The sequence below is a fragment of the Pseudophryne corroboree genome, chromosome 9 (assembly GCF_028390025.1).
Source record: "Pseudophryne corroboree isolate aPseCor3 chromosome 9, aPseCor3.hap2, whole genome shotgun sequence".
NCBI classification, from domain to species: Eukaryota; Metazoa; Chordata; class Amphibia; order Anura; family Myobatrachidae; genus Pseudophryne; species Pseudophryne corroboree.
Window position 1 is genome coordinate 335,546,656 of NC_086452.1, and position 18,515 is coordinate 335,565,170.

The 18,515-nt window shown below is 46.1% G+C and overlaps 1 protein-coding gene across 1 annotated transcript in view; it reads left to right on the forward strand.

Annotated features, from left to right (window-relative positions):
- The window catches only part of ISY1 (ISY1 splicing factor homolog), a 122,140-nt gene that overhangs the window by 43,014 nt on the left and 60,611 nt on the right, over positions 1-18,515 (forward strand). Inside the window, exons 6-7 of the mRNA XM_063940585.1 lie at positions 10,695-10,807; positions 12,058-12,175. Of these exons, the coding sequence (XP_063796655.1) occupies positions 10,695-10,807; positions 12,058-12,175 (231 nt within the window). The remainder of the gene's footprint in view (positions 1-10,694; positions 10,808-12,057; positions 12,176-18,515) is intronic.

The following is an 18,515-nucleotide window of genomic DNA, read 5'->3' on the forward strand; positions in this document are numbered from 1 at the left end:
TAAAGGAAAAAGGCATTCCAGACGAAGTCATCCCTACTTTGATAAAAGCCAGAAAGGATGTAACCGCAAAGCATTATCACCGCATCTGGCGGAAATATGTTGCGTGGTGCGAGGCCAAAAAGGCCCCGACGGAGGAATTTCAACTGGGTCGATTCCTGTATTTCCTGCAAACAGAAGTGTCTATGGGCCTAAAATTAGGATCCATTAAGGTCCAGATTTCGGCCCTGTCTATTTTCTTTCAGAGAGAACTGGCTTCAGTGCCTGAAGTCCAGACGTTTGTTAAGGGAGTGCTACACATACAGCCTCCTTTTGTGCCTCCAGTGGCACCCTGGGATCTGAATGTTGTTTTGGGTTTCCTAAAATCACATTGGTTTGAACCACTCAACACTGTGGACTTAAAATATCTCACATGGAAAGTGGTCATGTTGTTGGCCCTGGCTTCAGCCAGGCGTGTGTCCGAATTGGCGGCTTTATCCTGTAAAAGCCCTTACCTGATTTTTCATACGGACAGGGCAGAATTGAGGACTCGTCCTCAATTTCTCCCAAAGGTGGTTTCAGCGTTTCATCTGAACCAGCCTATTGTGGTACCTGCGGCTACTAGGGACTTGGAGGACTCCAAGTTGCTGGACGTTGTCAGGGCCCTGAAAATATATGTTTCCAGGACGGCTGGAGTCAGAAAATCTGACTCGCTAGTTATCCTGTACGCACCCAACAAGCTAGGTGCTCCTGCTTATAAGCAGACTATTGCTCGCTGGATTTGTAATACTATTCAGCTTGCGCATTCTGTGGCAGGCCTGCCACAGCCAAAATCTGTAAAAGCCCACTCCACAAGGAAGGTGGGCTCATCTTGGGCGGCTGCCCGAGTGGTCTCGGCTTTACAACTCTGCCGAGCTGCTACTTGGTCAGGGTCAAATACTTTTGTAAAATTTTACAAATTTGACACTCTGGCTGAGGAGGACCTGGAGTTTTCTCACTCGGTGCTGCAGAGTCATCCGCACTCTCCCGCCCGTTTGGGAGCTTTGGTATAATCCCCATGGTCCTTACGGAGTTCCCAGCATCCACTAGGACGTCAGAGAAAATAAGAATTTACTTACCGATAATTCTATTTCTCGTAGTCCGTAGTGGATGCTGGGCGCCCATCCCAAGTGCGGATTATCTGCAATACTTGTACATAGTTATTGTTAACAAATCGGGTTATTATTGTTGTGAGCCATCTATCCAGAGGCTCCTCTGTTATCATGCTGTTAACTGGGTTTATATCACAAGTTGTACAGTGTGATTGGTGTGGCTGGTATGAGTCTTACCCGGGATTCAAAATCCTTCCTTATTGTGTACGCTCGTCCGGGCACAGTATCCTAACTGAGGCTTGGAGGAGGGTCACAGGGGGAGGAGCCAGTGCACACCAGGTAGTCCTAAAGCTTTTCTTTTGTGCCCAGTCTCCTGCGGAGCCGCTATTCCCCATGGTCCTTACGGAGTTCCCAGCATCCACTACGGACTACGAGAAATAGAATTATCGGTAAGTAAATTCTTATTTTTTTTTCTCTCCTAGATTTTTAGTTAGGTTTGTGTTTCTATTATTTTCTTTCAATTTCATGAGATGCTTAGTCCCTGCTAGGGTGACAAGCATCAATAGAGTGGGGTTAGTTTAGTTTAGGAGCTGCTGCGAGCTGTCAACTCACTCTATCCTGCCTCTGGGAGAGTCACTAAACTATGGCAGTCCCTGTGTCGTCTGTCTCCCACTTTAGCCTTATTGACAATGTCAGGAAAGCCAAACAAGGGGTCTAAATCCAAAGCCGGCTCTGCTGTTTTTTTTTCTAGTGCACAATGTGCAAAGAAGTTACTAAAGGGGTGCACAGACTCTCTGCTGAGCCTGAGCTGATACCCGCGGTGTCAGCTCTTGGGGTGTCGGCGATGCAGTCAGATATGCCTCATTGGGCCAGATCCATGGCTGATGCTATCGCTGAGCTACGACAAGCCAGGGACACTGATGGTGCGGCATTCTGATGTTAGACATCCCTCTGCTGCGCTGATGAGCCCCCCTGGGCAAGTAATATGGGAAAATGCTTATCTGATATGGCTACTTCTTTAAGTAAGGTTGTGTCCTCATCTGAGTCCACTACTATTAGACAGGCCAGCCTCTTCTCCGGTGTCCTTTCCAGGTGATGATAGTATCTCTGATACCTCCTCACATGAGGAGCGGGAGCTAGATCTGGATTGGGAAGACTCTTCCGGGTGGAAAGATGATTCTTCTTCAGACCCTGGGGTCAAACTTTTAATTGATATTGTTCGTCAGACTTTACAGCTGGAGGAAACCTCGGCACCAGAGTCGTCTTCCACCTCTTATTTTAAGAGAAGGAAGGCTCAGGTGGCGGTCTTTCCTCAATTTTCTCATTTTGATGAAGAATTAAAAGAAGCCTGGTTGAGGCCTGATTTAAAGGTACAGGTTCCTAAAAGGCTTAAGTTATTGTATCCTTTCAGAGATGAGGACACAAAATTCTGGGAATCACCACCACCCGTCACAAGATTAGCAAAGCAACCGTTACACCGTACATACAGCCACCCTAAAGGATCCAGCGGATAGGAAGAGTGAAGCGGTTTTAAAATCTATTTTCTCTTACGTCCTAGAGGATGCTGGGGACTCTGTAAGGACCATGGGGATAGACGGGCTCCGCAGGAGACATGGGCACCCCAAGAAAGACTTTAGATCTGGTGTGCACTGGCTCCTCCCTCTATGCCCCTCCTCCAGACCTCAGTTAGAGAAACTGTGCCCAGAGGAGACGGACAGTACGAGGAAAGGATTTTTGTTAATCCAAGGGCAAGATTCATACCAGCCACACCAATCACACCGTATAACTTGTGATATACTATCCAGTTAACAGTATGAAAACAATATCGCATCAGTCCAAGACCGATGAGACTATAACATAACCCTTATTTAAGCAAAAACTATATACAAGTCTTGCAGAAGTAGTCCACACTTGGGACGGGCGCCCAGCATCCTCTACGGACTACGAGAAAAAGATTTACTGGTAGGTTTAAAATCTTATTTTCCCTTACGTCCTAGAGGATGCTGGGGACTCCGTAAGGACCATGGGGATAATACCAAAGCTCCCAAACGGGCGGGAGAGTGCGGATGACTCTGCAGCACCGATTGAGCAAACAGGAGGTCCTCCTCAGCCAGGGTATCAAACTTATAGAACTTTGCAAAGGAGGTTTGAACCCGACCAAGTAGTAGCTCGGCACAGCCGTAGCGCTGAGACCCCTCTGGCAGCCGCCCAAGAAGAGCCCACCTTCCTAGTGGAATGGGCCTTGACCGATTTAGGTAACGGCAATCCCGCCGTAGAATGCGCCTGCTGAATCGTGTTACAGATCCAGCGAGCAATAGTCTACTTTGAAGCAGGGGCACCATGGTCGTTACGGAGTCCCCAGCATCCTCTACGGACTACGAGAAAAAGATTTACCGGTAGGTTTAAAATCTTATTTTCACCCTGTCTGAAGTATCCCTGCATCCCATGCTGGCCAGTGCATGGGTGGTTAAGGCTGTTGAAGAATCGATTACACAAATGGTATCCAAACTGAGGATCCCACTCAAGTCCTCCCACTGACCACCCAGATCACGGAGGCCTTGTCATATGTTACCAGTGCTTTATTGGATTCTGTTTCCTTACAGGCTCGCATCTCTGCTTGTCGCTCACTATGGTTCTGTTCTTGGAACGCTGATTCGGAATCCAAACACACTTTGGAGGCATTTCCCTTCGAGGGAGAATTTTTTTATTTGGTCCGGAGCTGGAGAAGATTATCACTAAGGCTACTGGTGGAAAGAGTCCTTATCTTCTGGTACTGAAGCCTAAGGCAAAGCCTTACAGATTTCAGTCCTCTCGACCTCAGGGCAGGGGTGCTTTTACTTCCTTCCAGTCTTTTCGAGGACATTCCTGATACACCCGCAAGGTGCCTTTTGAGGCCGTGGCTCCCAAAATAGTCGTCAGCCAGCACCTAAGCCAGCTGATACAGCCTCTGCATGACTATCTCTGTCATACCACCAAACCCCAGGTGGTAGGCGCGTACCTACTTTTGTTCCTAGACGTTTGGCTGGACTCCAAGCCAGACAGATGGGTATGCGGCGTTATCTCCAGGGGTTAAATTCTGGACCTTCAGACACGTGTGCCCCACAGGTTCTTTGTAACACCTCTTCCTCAAGACCCGGTCCGCAGATGGGCCTTACTTCAAGCTGTGTCCTCTCTTTCCGAGGCGGGGGTCATAGTGGCAGTTCCGCCTTAGCGGGGTGGACTGGGGTTTTACTCTACCCTGTTTCTTGTGGACAAGCCGGACGGCTCGTTTTGACCAATCCTCAACTTGAAGTTGCTGACCCCATATCTTCGCTTGGACAAATTCAAAATGGAATCTATCCATTCAGTCACCCTGGCCATGGACTCGTACAAACTTTTGGCATCCATCGACATAAAGGATGCAAACCTCCATGTACCCATTTGGCAAGGACACCACCACCTGCTACTCTTCGCAGTGGGCTCTTTTCACTACCAGTTCCAGGCTCTGCCTTTCGGCCTCTCCACAGCTACCAGAGTCTTCACAAAGGTTATGGCTCACAGTCGCATTGTTACGGAAACAGGGTGTCGCCATCACCCCTTACCTGGACGACTTATTATTCAAGGCTCCGTTCAAGATTCTACTCAGATCACACATGGAGCTGACGTTGCAGACGCTCCAAACCCTCGGTTGGATAATCAACTTTCCCAAGTCACACCTTCTACCATCGCAAAGCATTATGTTCCTGGGCCTTTTCTTCAACACAAGAGTTCAGAGGGTCTTTCTTCCTCATGAAAAGGTTCAAGATCTCCGATCCTGGGTACACACTTTTCTTCGCCTACCAAGGGTGTCGGTACTACGCTGCATGCAATTACTCAGAAAGATGGTGGCTGCCTTGAAGGCGGTTCCATTTTCACGCTTCAATGCCAGGCTCAGATTCTGTGTCAATGGTCCCACATGAATCTCAGTTTGGACACACAACTTTTCCGCTTGTCGCCTCAGACACGTCACTCTCTACAGTGGTGGCTTCATTCACCGAATCTAACCAAAGGATCTCCATTTGGAATTGTGAGATAGTTACTACGGGTTCCAGCCTGATGGGTTGGGGCGTGGTGTTTAGTCACCATCATCTTCAGGGTCGGTGGTCCAGAATGGAGGCGACACTACCAATCAACATACTCGAACTTCGGGCAATTCGCAATGCCTTGGCCCAGCTTCAGGTCCTCCTTCGGGGACGTCCTGTTCGCGTTCAGTCAGACAACGCAACAGCTGTCGCCTACATAAACAAGCAGAGCGGAACTCGCAGTTGGAGAGCAATGTGAGAGGTAACCCACGTTCTCTGGTGGGTGGAGTTGTGGGTTCCGGCAATATCAGTGGTTTTCATCCCCGGAGTAGAAAATTGGGAGGCAGACTTCCTCAGTCGGCACACGGTTCATTCCGGAGAATGAGAACTAAATCAGGAAGTCTTTCTGTCCCTGATCTCCATGTGTGGTCGGCCGGACATCGACTTGATGGCGTCTAGACTCGACAAAAAAAGCTTCCCCGCTACGGAACTCGCACCAGGGATTCTCAGGCTGCTTTCGTAGACATCATGACTGCCCCTTGGCGGTTTTGTCTTGGATACTTGTTCCCACCTCTGGCCATGATCCCTCAAGTGCTTCAGAGGGTGCGGAGGGAAGCTCTTCCAGTCATCCTCTTTGCTCCAGATTGGCCCCGTCGCCATTGGTATGCTCATATACAAGACATGTTGGCCGAACCCCTGTACCGCCTTCCCCTTCGTCCAAATCTCCTTCAGGGACCGTGTCGTCACCACGATTTGCCTCGTCTGGCTTTGACGGAGTGGTTCTTGAAACCAGCATCTTGAGGTATAACGGTTTTGTCCTCTTCTGTTGTGAATACTATGCTTCATTCTCGGAAGACGGTTACTTCCTGGTTTATCACCGGAATTGGTGTTTATACATTGCATGTTGTGAGCGGAAGGGCCTCTCAGCGATCATCTTTCGCCTTCTGTGCCTTTTGGCTGTCCTACAGGACGGCTTGTCTAAAGGCCTCCGACTCTCTTCTCTAAAGGGACAAGTCTCTGCGTTGTCTAATCTTTTTCAGCGAAGGTTGGTTGACCTTCCGGATGTTCTCTGTTTTCTTCAAGGTGTTTTGTGACTTCAACCGCCATACGTGCCTCCTGTCCCTCCTTGGAATTTGAATTTGGTCCTCATGGCCCTTCAGAAACCGCAGTTCGAGCCTCTGTATATGGTGGGCTTAAGGTTTCTGACTCTAAAAGTGGTTTTTCTTTTGGCCATTGCATCTGTTCGGAGGGTCTCTGGACTGGCCGCCTTGTCTTGCAAGGTGCCTCTTCTCATCTATCATGCTGACTGTGTGGTTTTGCGGACAAAGCCCTCCCCTTTTTTCTTTTTTTTTTTTTTTTTTACCTAAGGTGGTGTCTGCGTTCCCTCTCAACCAAGACATTAGGGATAATTCAGAGTTGATCGCAGCAGCAAATTTGTTAGCAGTTGGGCAAAACCATGTGCACTGCAGGTGTGGTAGATATAACATTTGCAGAGAGAGTTAGATTTAGGTGGGTTATTTTGTTTCTGTGCAGAGTAAATACTGGCTGCTTTATTTTTACACTGCAATTTAGATGCCCATTTGAACACGCCCTACCCAAATTTAACTCTCTGCACATGTTATATCTGCCCTCCCCTGCAGTGCACATGGTTTTGCCCAACTGCTAACAAATTTGCTGCTGCGATCAACTCTGAATTGCCCCCCTTTGTTCTTCCGGCCTTCAAGCCCACTTCTTCGTTTTCACAGGAGGCTTCTTCTCTTGCTTTATTGAATGTTGTACGGGCTTTAAAGATTTTTGTCCCGTACGGCGTCGATCCAACGCATGGAAAGCCTTTTGGTTCTTGTTGATGCTCCTAAGCGGGGTTGGCCGGCCTCCAAGAACAGTGTGGCTCGTTGGATAACGTCGGCTATCCTGAAGACACGTAGGCCTGACGATCTCCCTGTTGCGGCTCCGCTGAAAGCTCATTCGACTCGTGCTGTTGGGACGTCTTGGGCTGTTCGCCGTGGTGTTTCTGTGCAGCTGTGCAGGGCTGCAACCTAGTTGTCTATGCACACCTTTACAAAATTCTATGGGTTCCATACCTTTGGTTTAGAGGAATCTCTGTTTTGCCTGTACTGTCTTAAGTACGGCTCTGCCGGATGCCCCCCCTCTCTGTTAGCTTGCTTTGGGACTTACCAGCGGTCATGGTGCAGCGTCCCCCAGATGGATGATGGAGGAAATGGGATTTTTTTTTACTCACCGTAAAATCTCTTCCCCGGAATCCATCTTGGGGACGCTGCGACCCCTCCCTTCTTGTCTGGTTTTCATGCGTTGTGTGTCTGCTTCCCCCATGCAGCTTGGCTAAATGTAGACTGAGGTCCTGCTGGAGGTGGGAGGGGTTTGAGTGTGTGTGTGTGGGGGGGGGGGAGCGTCAGCTTTAGTGTGTTTTGTGCCTAACCTCAATAGCCCACACTCTAACCCAGAGGTCATGACGCAGCGTCCCCCAGATGGATTCCGAGGAAGAGATTTTACAGTGAGTGAAAAAATCCCATTTTTAACCAGTGGGTTTCTTTATTTTGTTAAATTTAATCAAGTATTGCAGCAGGCAAATGTAAAGCTTTTAAAAAGATTAGCGGGCAGCCCTTGAAGTATATCAGGTTGCCTGTCACTTCTTCAATTCATGGTTATTCCATATTGGGAATTATAATAGGTGTTCCTTTGCACAATAAATTAGGACTATCATGAGATGCAAGCAGTCTGTTTTCCAGTTATTCCCTTATACATCAGCTTGATGATAAAATGAAGCGGATGATGAAGCAGATTTGTGCAACAACCTCTAGATTAGGCTGAGAGCTGCAAGTGGAACCACCAACAGGCGTGCTGAGCTAGGGCAGCAGGAAATGGTATTAACCCCCTTCTCAGCTGAAGTCATGATCAGAGCCAACGTTGGCTCTGCCCCCACATTTGGTTAAGAGAGTAGCTGTTTTTATGTGAGATATGGTTATGCAGAGTATACAGAGGCCATCATTTTCAAAAGATTTATTTTCTCAGTTAACAGAAGTGGTAGCTTGGACCATTGAGTTTTTCCCACTGTATATGAAAAACCATGGCTTTGTTTTGCAGAAATGAAATTACTTTGTGACTGAGTAGCTACATCTTTGAGCAACACACAGTGGATTTATTAAAGGGACTCAATACTGTAGACCTAAAGACCTGAAAAACATCCATAAGATTCAATGACTGCACATAAAGCCTAATTCAGACTTGGCAGCTAATGCGGCCACATCGAGGTTTGCGATATATATATATAAGTATGTGTCTGAGACAACACTCAGTAGCAACTACTGCAATAGGGGGTGCACAGGTCTAGAAAGGGTTAATGTAAGCATACTCCCCTCTTACCCAAGGGTAAAGTGAAAGACCAGCACTCACATTCAGTTTCTAAAAAGGCTTTATACCAAAAGCATGGCAAACGTACTTACTGGCGTGGTGGTAGATGCCCAACAGCTGATTCAACTGAGCCTAGCCAGGGGCCCCTGACGAAAACTAACCAGGCTCAGTTGAAACAACTGTTGGGCATCTACCATCATGCAAATCTGCATGTTTGCCATGCATTTGTAATAAAGCCTTTTTGGAAACAAAAATATTTTCCAAAAGTAATGTCAGTCTTTTAATCTGATCAAGTATCCTGATTTGCCAAAGTAGGGCATACAATAATGGTATATATTTCATATTGGTATTGTGCAAATGTAGCATTACTATTTCTTGAGGCAGTCAGCCTTATTGTCCTAGAATAGAGATGAGAGCGATCAGCGAAAAGCCATAGTACCATGTCCAAAGAATATTCTAAATCAGCGGCCTTTTATCTGTATTGTGTTTTGTCTGTGAGCATAAGTGTGTACCACTTTTTGTGTTTAAGGGTGTATATATACTTCCTGCCTTGTCTAGTTTTCTTTTCATAGGTTGTTTTTTTAACTCTGCAGAGCTATGAAGAAATACAGAGCGGAATGATTCCCACCCATGCCCCATCATAGGCCTTTTGAGGTATACGTGGAATTTGATAAATAACATTCCACTATGCACTTCCTATTTCCCTTACTGTCTATGGTGTTTAGCCAGTCAGGACTTCATTTCAGACACTATCCGGTCTATGTGGTGGTATGGAGAGAAAACAAGATGAGGTCTGAAATGCCTCTTGGTAAATACTGACACAAGTGACAGGATAATTTTTAAGGAAGCAAAAAGTAAAACAGTGGATGGTAACTTATATGGCAAAACCCCTGTGAGTCCTTTCTGCAGAGAAACCTGCTGACAATGCTCCCTTTCCAAGTATAGATATTAGCAAACCTTCTATGAGCCACTTCTTAATTGCTACCAATCATACAGAAATGATTATATCTCAGTCTATTCTCCACATCATCTGATTTTGTATGTCTTCACAGCATGGTTTGTTTTACTACTGTTCTGTGATTTGCCTCTCACTTCAGAGGTGGGTAGTATATTCTGTGGTATAGTAGCAGAACCACCTGGAACTTGCTGATGACTGACCTAGCAGCTGCGGCTCAGTGGATGGAGCAGCCACCTCCACATGGAGATGTAAAGCGAACCCTAGTGTAGAAATGACTGCTAAGACAGGCCGACTTGATGGTATTTTGGAGGAACAAATGGCCCAATGCAATATGTGCAAGGTTTACCATTACTTTTAAATGCGTTCTGATTAATTCATAGTTATTAATCAAGATAGAGCTCTTCTTAAACCTTGCCATGCCCACGCCTTTTTTTTGAGCTTTGAAGTATAAAGGGATGTTTTCCTCCTCTCTCTCTCTCTCCCTCTTTTTTTTTTTTCCTCCCCCATTTATGTGCCATTTGTGGGGGGGGGGGGGTTCCCTCCTCATTGTGTTCACTTGTGCATACGCCCCTGCCATCTCTGAATTACTTGTTACAGGCTGTATAGAAAACATGGCGCTAGGAATTGACAATATGTAGTCTCAGTTCTACAGAGAATGTGTAGCCGTTTACTTCTGTTCTGTCCAAAGTTTAGCTTTAAAGTGTACATTTCTACCACATAAATTAAAATGATCACGCTTGTTGGTGGGTTTTATTTATTTTTTTGTGATAGAGGAAACTATTGGCTAGATGAAACCCACACAATGAACATGTAAACTGCGCTCAGTAATTAACTTCAATTAACTGATAACTTGTTGCAGCTTCCAATAAGTGCTTCTTAAGATGGGTAAGCTCACTTGCTTGTTAGGCTCTAGTGCCCTCCCCATATAGTGTATTCCAGGTGTGTGACTGCCATTGTAAATCGCTACTTAGAACTGTCGGAAGAAGTTGCATATGTGGAAGCATCTCAATAATTGTAAGCTAAAATATACTGCATATGGATTGTTTAGACAGAGGTTGTATACATATATGCAACACTTTCTACTTTTTTTTTTTTAGGCTTCCAGTTTTCTTTAAGATAAACTACCATCCAGCCAAAGTTGTCTGTTCTTTCTGAACCTCTCTAAGCAGGGAGCATCTAAAAACATGACTTTGTGGCCCAATAAAGGTTGTTGATCACCTGTTCTACAAACATTCACACTGTCTGTCTCTCTCTCTTTAGCTGGCCTTGGTGAGTTCAGGATCCGAGACTTAAATGATGAAATAAATAAGTTAATCAGAGAGAAAGGCCACTGGGAGGTCCGTATAAAAGAGTTGGGAGGACCTGACTATGGTGTAAGTCAAAAGTTTTTTTTTTTTTTATTTCTATGTAACCTTTATTTTTTATTTATTTTTTACATAGATTTACAGATATTCCTTTCAGCTCCCATTATACATTACCTGCTTTTGCGCCATTAGCTAGGTACACACCTGAACAATGTGACGGAGCAGCGATGAACTGGAACAGTTTATTGCATTGCCTTACACACTGCACAATCGCTGTATGACAGCGCAATATATTGTTACATGCTTAGTGTAACAACACAGCGTCGTCTGTGACATTGTCTTAAACTGATGCGCATTAAACAATGATTTGGGGATACACACTGTACGATGGTCGCTGCGATCCATCGCAGATCACAAGATTGGACAAAATATACTGCAAGTTTTTTCCAGGTAATTCAGTTATCCCCCATTTTTACCACACGATAAAACCTAGGATCTGGGATAAGTTCTCGGATCCATGTGTTTTCGCAATCACAGCTGTGAAGGAAAACAATTAGTATATGTAGTACTCTTAAAATGATTTAATAATACAAGATAATCTTTAATTGGCCACATTGTTGGACCTTTTATTATGCTTAAAGCAACAATCCCACACAAGTTTGTTTTTATTTTTTATTAAATAGCAAGTTTAAGCATGTGTTCGCTTAGAGCTGGGCTCCTACAAATCATTCTCCTTTTTCTTAAATCCAGTGGGGAATAGTTATGTTGGCCAGACACGGGGCCCTTTAAACTGAAAATAGAGCTCAGTGGGGAGTTGCCAAGTCGTTCTTAAATTATGTGACTGTGGTTGCCATGACAGTCCAATAACACAAATATACTGCTTGGTGGGAATGTAATAACCTGTGAGAAGCAGGAAGTGTGAGACTCACAGGTTCTCCTGTTTTTTTGTTTGTTTGTGTTAAACGTCAATCATCTACACAGCAAAACCAACCTGGTTTTGCCGTGTAAGTGATTTGTGCAAGTTCTCCTAATTTGTTTGTTTTATTTTTTTAAGTGGTGAAGTCTTGCAATTCCTGCTACTCATCGGCTATTACATTTCCCCCCCTTCCCAATGTGTCTACTTTACCATGACGGTCTCCTTAGTAGAATATGTCTTGTATGTAAACTACAGATGTTTTGGGGTTCTATTGTAAACTTTAATAGTGCACTGACAAGTAAAGCAGGACCTCCCTTGCACAGTAATTAGTGCCAGTTTCCATACAGGTGTTATATCATTTATTTTCGCAATAAGCTTAAAAACATCTTTCTCCTGATTTTAGCGCATAGGGCCCAAGATGCTTGACCATGAAGGGAAGGAAGTCCCAGGAAACCGGGGTTACAAATACTTTGGAGCTGCCAAAGACTTACCTGGTGTTCGTGAGCTATTTGAAAAAGAACGTAAGTTTCCTATTACTATAGTGGGGTGTCAAACATGGCTTCACTTGTATACAACTTAAGTAGCACTCGTACAGCATTATACACTATAATTGGAAAATGGACAGAGATTAGGTGTGTCTTTGCTAGAGCTTACAATATATGAAGAACATTCAAGAATAATTAGAACTTTGTTAGTGACATCTGTGTATAAATGTACTTTCAGTTGTTCATAATTTCTTCTTCAGTTGGTTTATACTTCCAATTTTATTTGTTTCCACCTGGTAAAAGTGACTAGTAGAGGGTTTGTTTTTTTGTTATTTTTTTTGTGTGTGGAAGTTGAGTGCACAGAGGTCATACATATTAACGTCCGTTAATATGTAATAAATTAATAGTAGTGTTCCTTTTTATAATTACATTTTAAACTAAAACCTGATGATTATAATTAAACCCTTGTTCAGTATATCTGTGTTTAAATCAGTCATGTTAGGGCAAGAATAAGAGTGTTTCTGTTTATGAAATGTGAAGATTAATATACATGAAATGATTTCATTTAGCACTTAACTTACCAGGCAAATTTTAACTATGTTATTTAGCTATATCCGCTGAGTAATACAGCCATAAAGGAATGTGTAATTTGCATCAAGTGAGGAAATTAGAATTTGCATGCACTTCATTCTTTGAGAAGTTTCTGTATCACGCTGAATGTATTAAGATTTATTGAATACAGAAGCTCAATCACATGCCAGGTTCTAGGATTAACTTAATTGTCAGACTTTTTTTCTTAAACTCTCAGAGATCCCCTCCTGCAAAACTTTCTTGCAACGGTACCATCTCATATGCCCGAAACGGAAAGCAACCTTTGCCTCCTTTTTTTTTTTTTTTTTTTTTTTTAAGCATTATTACTATATTTTAAAAATTTGAGACTGTGCTGTATTACATCCATGCTCTATATTAAAACCAGGGAATGTTACTTCCATATGATACAATACATCTTAAGCTACCCCACTCAGACCCAAACGTTTTGCTGTCTTTGTCAGTCCTCCATTGCATAGAAATTTTAATATGCACTTCTGTGCAATAAATATTCACATGATCATTTTATTTGGGTTACATTTTAAAGGCTGCATACAGGTAAGACTTAACCCTAATAAAAAGCACCACAATTATCATATGAATATTTACGTCTTTTCAAATGTATGTTATATACACTGCTCAAAAAAATAAAGGGAACACTAAAATAACACATCCTAGATCTGAATGAATGAAATATTCTTATTAAATACTTTGTTCTTTACATAGTTGAATGTGCTGACAACAAAATCACACAAAAATTATCAATGGAAATCAAATTTATTAACCCATGGAGGTCTGGATTTGGAGTCACCCTCAAAATTAAAGTGGAAAAACACACTACAGGCTGATCCAACTTTGATGTAATGTCCTTAAAACAAGTCAAAATGAGGCTCAGTAGTTTGTGTAGTCTCCACGTGCCTGTATGACCTCCCTACAACGCCTGGGCATGCTCCTGATGAGGTGGCAGATGGTCTCCCGAGGGATCTCCTCCCAGACCTGGACTAAAGCATCCACCAACTCCTGGACAGTCTGCGGTGCAACGTGGCGTTGGTGGATGGAGCGAGACATGATGTCCCAGATGTGCTCAATTGGATTCAGGTCTGGGGAACGGGCGGGCCAGTCCATAGCATCAATGCCTTCGTCTTGCAGGAACTGCTGACACACTCCAGCCACATGAGGTCTAGCATTGTCTTGCATTAGGAGGAACCCAGGGCCAACCGCACTAGCATATGGTCTCACAAGGGGTCTGAGGATCTCATCTCGGTACCTAATGGCAGTCAGGCTACCTCTGGCGAGCACATGGAGGGCTGTGCGGCCCCCCAAAGAAATGCCACCCCACACCATTACTGACCCACTGCCAAACCGGTCATGTTGGAGGATGTTGCAGGCAGCAGAACGTTCTCCTTGGCGTCTCCAGACTCTGTCACGTCTGTCACATGTGCTCAGTGAGAACCTGCTTTCATCTGTGAAGAGCACAGGGCGCCAGTGGCGAATTTGCCAATTTTGGTGTTCTCTGGCAAATGCCAAACGTCCTGCACGGTGTTGGGCTGTAAGCACAACCCCCACCTGTGGGCGTCGGGCCCTCATACCACCCTCATGGAGTCTGTTTCTGATCGTTTGAGTAGACACATGCACATTTGTGGCTTGCTGGAGGTCATTTTGCAGGGCTCTGGCAGTGCTCCTCCTGTTCCTCCTTGCACAAAGGCGGAGGTAGCGGTCCTGCTGCTGGGTTGTTGCTCTTCTACGGCCTCCTCCACATCTCCTGATGTACTGGCCTGTCTCCTGGTAGCGCCTCCATGCTCTGGACACTACGCTGACAGACACAGCAAACCTTCTTGCCACAGCTCGCATTGATGTGCCATCCTGGATGAGCTGCACTACCTGAGCCACTTGTGTGGGTTGTAGGGAGGTCATACAGGCACGTGGAGGCCATGCACACTACTGAGCCTCATTTCTCTAACGTCCTAGTGGATGCTGGGGACTCCGAAAGGACCATGGGGGGATAGCGGCTCCGCAGGAGACTGGGCACAAAGTAAAAGCTTTAGGACTAGCTGGTGTGCACTGGCTCCTCCCCCTATGACCCTCCTCCAAGCCTCAGTTAAGATTTTGTGCCCGAACGAGAAGGGTGCAATCTAGGTGGCTCTCCTGAGCTGCTTAGAGTAAAAGTTTAAAGTAGGTTTTTTATTTTCAGTGAGACCTGCTGGCAACAGGCTCACTGCATCGAGGGACTAAGGGGAGAAGAAGCGAACTCACCTGCGTGCAGAGTGGATTGGGCTTCTTAGGCTACTGGACATTAGCTCCAGAGGGACGATCACAGGCCCAGCCATGGATGGGTCCCGGAGCCGCGCCGCCGGCCCCCTTACAGATGCTGAAGCAAGAAGAGGTCCATAAATCGGCGGCAGAAGACTTTCCTGTCTTCATAAGGTAGCGCACAGCACTGCAGCTGTGCGCCATTGCTCTCAGCACACTTCACACTTCGGTCACTGAGGGTGCAGGGCGCTGGGGGGGGGCGCCCTGGGAAGCAATGAATTTACCTTATTTGGCAAAAAATACATCACATATAGCTCCTGGGCTATATGGATGTATTTAACCCCTGCCAGTTTTCCAGAAAAAAGCGGGAGAAGAGCCCGCCGTGAAGGGGGCGGGGCCTATCTCCTCAGCACACAGCGCCATTTTTCCCACACAGCTCCGCTGGTAGGAAGGCTCCCAGAATCTCCCCTGCATCCTGCAACTACAGAAACAGGGTAAAAAAGAGAGGGGGACACTTATTTGGCAAAATAACAGATGTAAGCAGCTATAAGGGATAGACACTTATTGTAAGGTTGTCCCTATACATATATAGCGCTCTGGTGTGTGCTGGCAAACTCTCCCTCTGTCTCCCCAAGGGGCTAAGTGGGTCCTGTCCTCTATCAGAGCATTCCCTGTGTGTGTGCTGGGTGTCGGTACGTGTGTGTCGACATGTATGAGGAGGAAAATGATGTGGAGGCGGAGCAATTGCCTATAATGGTGATGTCACCCCCTAGGGAATCGACACCTGAATGGATGGCCGTAATTAAGGAATTACGTGACAGTGTCGGCACGTTACAGAAAACTGTTGACGACATGAGACAGCCGGCAGCTCAGTTAGTGCCTGTCCAGGCGTCTCAAACACCGTCAGGGGCTATTAAACGCCCGTTACCTCAGTGGGTCGACACGGACCCAGACACAGACACTGACTCCAGTGTCGACGGTGAAGAAACAAACGTATTTTCCAGTAGGGCCACACGTTACATGATCACGGCAATGAAGGAGGTTTTGCACATCTCTGATACTGCAAGTACCACAAAAAGGGGTATTATGTGGGGTGTGAAAAAACTACCCGTAGTTTTTCCTGAATCAGATGAATTGAATGAAGTGTGTGATGAAGCGTGGGTTACCCCCGACAAAAAACTGCTAATTTCTAAAAAATTATTGGCACTATATCCCTTCCCACCAGAGGTTAGGGCTCGTTGGGAAACACCCCCTAGGGTGGATAAGGCGCTCACACGCTTATCAAAACAAGTGGCGTTACCGTCTCCAGAAACGGCCGCCCTTAAGGAGCCAGCAGATAGGAGGCTGGAAAATATCCTTAAAAGTATATACACTCATACTGGTGTTATACTGCGACCAGCAATCGCCTCAGCCTGGATGTGCAGTGCTGGGGTGGCTTGGTCGGATTCCCTGACTGAAAATATTGATACCCTGTATAGGGACAATATATTATTGACTATAGAGCATTTAAAGGATGCATTCCTATATATGCGAGATGCACAGAGAGACATTTGCACTCTGGCATCAAGAGTAAGTGCGATGTCCATTTCTGCCAGAAGAGGATTATGGACGCGACAGTGGTCAGGGGATGCGGATTCCAAACGGCATATGGAAGTATTGCCGTATAAAGGGGAGGAGTTATTTGGGGGCGGTCTATCGGACCTGGTGGCCACGGCAACGGCTGGGAAATCCACCTTTTTACCCCAAGTCACCTCGCAGCAGAAAAAGATACCGTCTTTTCAGGCTCAGTCCTTTCGTCCCCATAAGGGCAAGCGGGCAAAAGGCCACTCATATCTGCCCCGGGGCAGAGGAAGGGGAAAAAGACTGCAACAGACAGCTTCTTCCCACGAACAGAAGCCCTCCCCCGCTTCTGCCAAGTCCTCAGCATGACGCTGGGGCCTTACAAGCGGACTCAGGCACGGTGGGGGCCCGTCTCAAGAATTTCAGCGCGCAGTGGGCTCACTCGCAAGTGGACCCCTGGATCCTGCAGGTAGTATCTCAGGGGTACAAATTGGAATTCGAGACGTCTCCCCCTCGCCGGTTCCTGAAGTCTGCTTTACCAACGTCTCCCCCCGACAGGGAGGCGGTATTGGAAGCCATTCACAAGCTGTATTCCCAGCAAGTGATAATCAAGGTACCCCTCCTAAAACAGGGAAAGGGGTATTACTCCACGCTGTTTGTGGTACCGAAGCCGGACGGCTCGGTGAGACCCATTTTAAATCTGAAAGCCTTGAACACTTACATAAAAAGGTTCAAGTTCAAGATGGAGTCACTCAGAGCAGTGATAGCGAACCTGGAAGAAGGGGACTACATGGTGTCTCTGGACATCAAGGATGCTTACCTCCATGTCCCAATTTGCCCTTCTCACCAAGGGTACCTCAGGTTTGTGGTACAGAACTGTCACTATCAGTTTCAGACGCTGCCGTTTGGATTGTCCACGGCACCCCGGGTCTTTACCAAGGTAATGGCCGAAATGATGATTCTTCTTAGAAGAAAAGGCGTCTTAATTATCCCTTACTTGGACGATCTCCTGATAAGGGCACGGTCCAGAGAACAGTTAGAGGTCGGAGTAGCACTATCTCAAATAGTACTACGACAGCACGGATGGATTCTAAATATTCCAAAATCGCAGCTGATTCCGACGACACGTCTGCTGTTCCTAGGGATGATTCTGGACACAGTACAGAAAAAGGTGTTTCTCCCGGAAGAGAAAGCCAGGGAGTTATCCGACCTAGTCAGGAAACTCCTAAGACCAGGCCAGGTGTCAGTGCATCAGTGCACAAGGGTCCTGGGAAAGATGGTGGCTTCTTACGAAGCGATTCCATTCGGCAGATTCCACGCAAGAACTTTTCAGTTGGATCTGCTAGACAAATGGTCCGGATCGCATCTTCAAATGCATCAGCGGATAACCCTGTCTCCAAGGACAAGGGTGTCTCTCCTGTGGTGGTTACAGAGTGCTCATCTCCTAGAGGGCCGCAGATTCGGCATTCAGGATTGGGTCCTGGTGACCACGGATGCCAGCCTGAGAGGCTGGGGAGCAGTCACACAGGGAAAAAATTTCCAGGGCTTGTGGTCAAGCATGGAAACGTCACTTCATATAAATATCCTGGAACTAAGGGACATTTACAATGCCCTAAGTCAGGCAAGGCCTCTGCTTCAGGGTCAGCCAGTATTGATCCAGTCGGACAACATCACGGCAGTCGCCCACGTAAACAGACAGGGCGGCACAAGAAGCAGGAGGGCAATGACGGAAGTGGCAAGGATTCTTCGCTGGGCGGAAAATCATGTGATAGCACTGTCAGCAGTGTTCATTCCGGGAGTGGACAACTGGGAAGCAGACTTCCTCAGCAGACACGATCTTCACCCGGGGGAGTGGGGACTTCACCCAGAAGTCTTCCACATGATTGTAAACCGTTGGGAAAAACCAAAGGTGGACATGATGGCGTCTCGCCTCAACAAAAAACTGGACAGATATTGCTCCAGGTCAAGGGACCCTCAG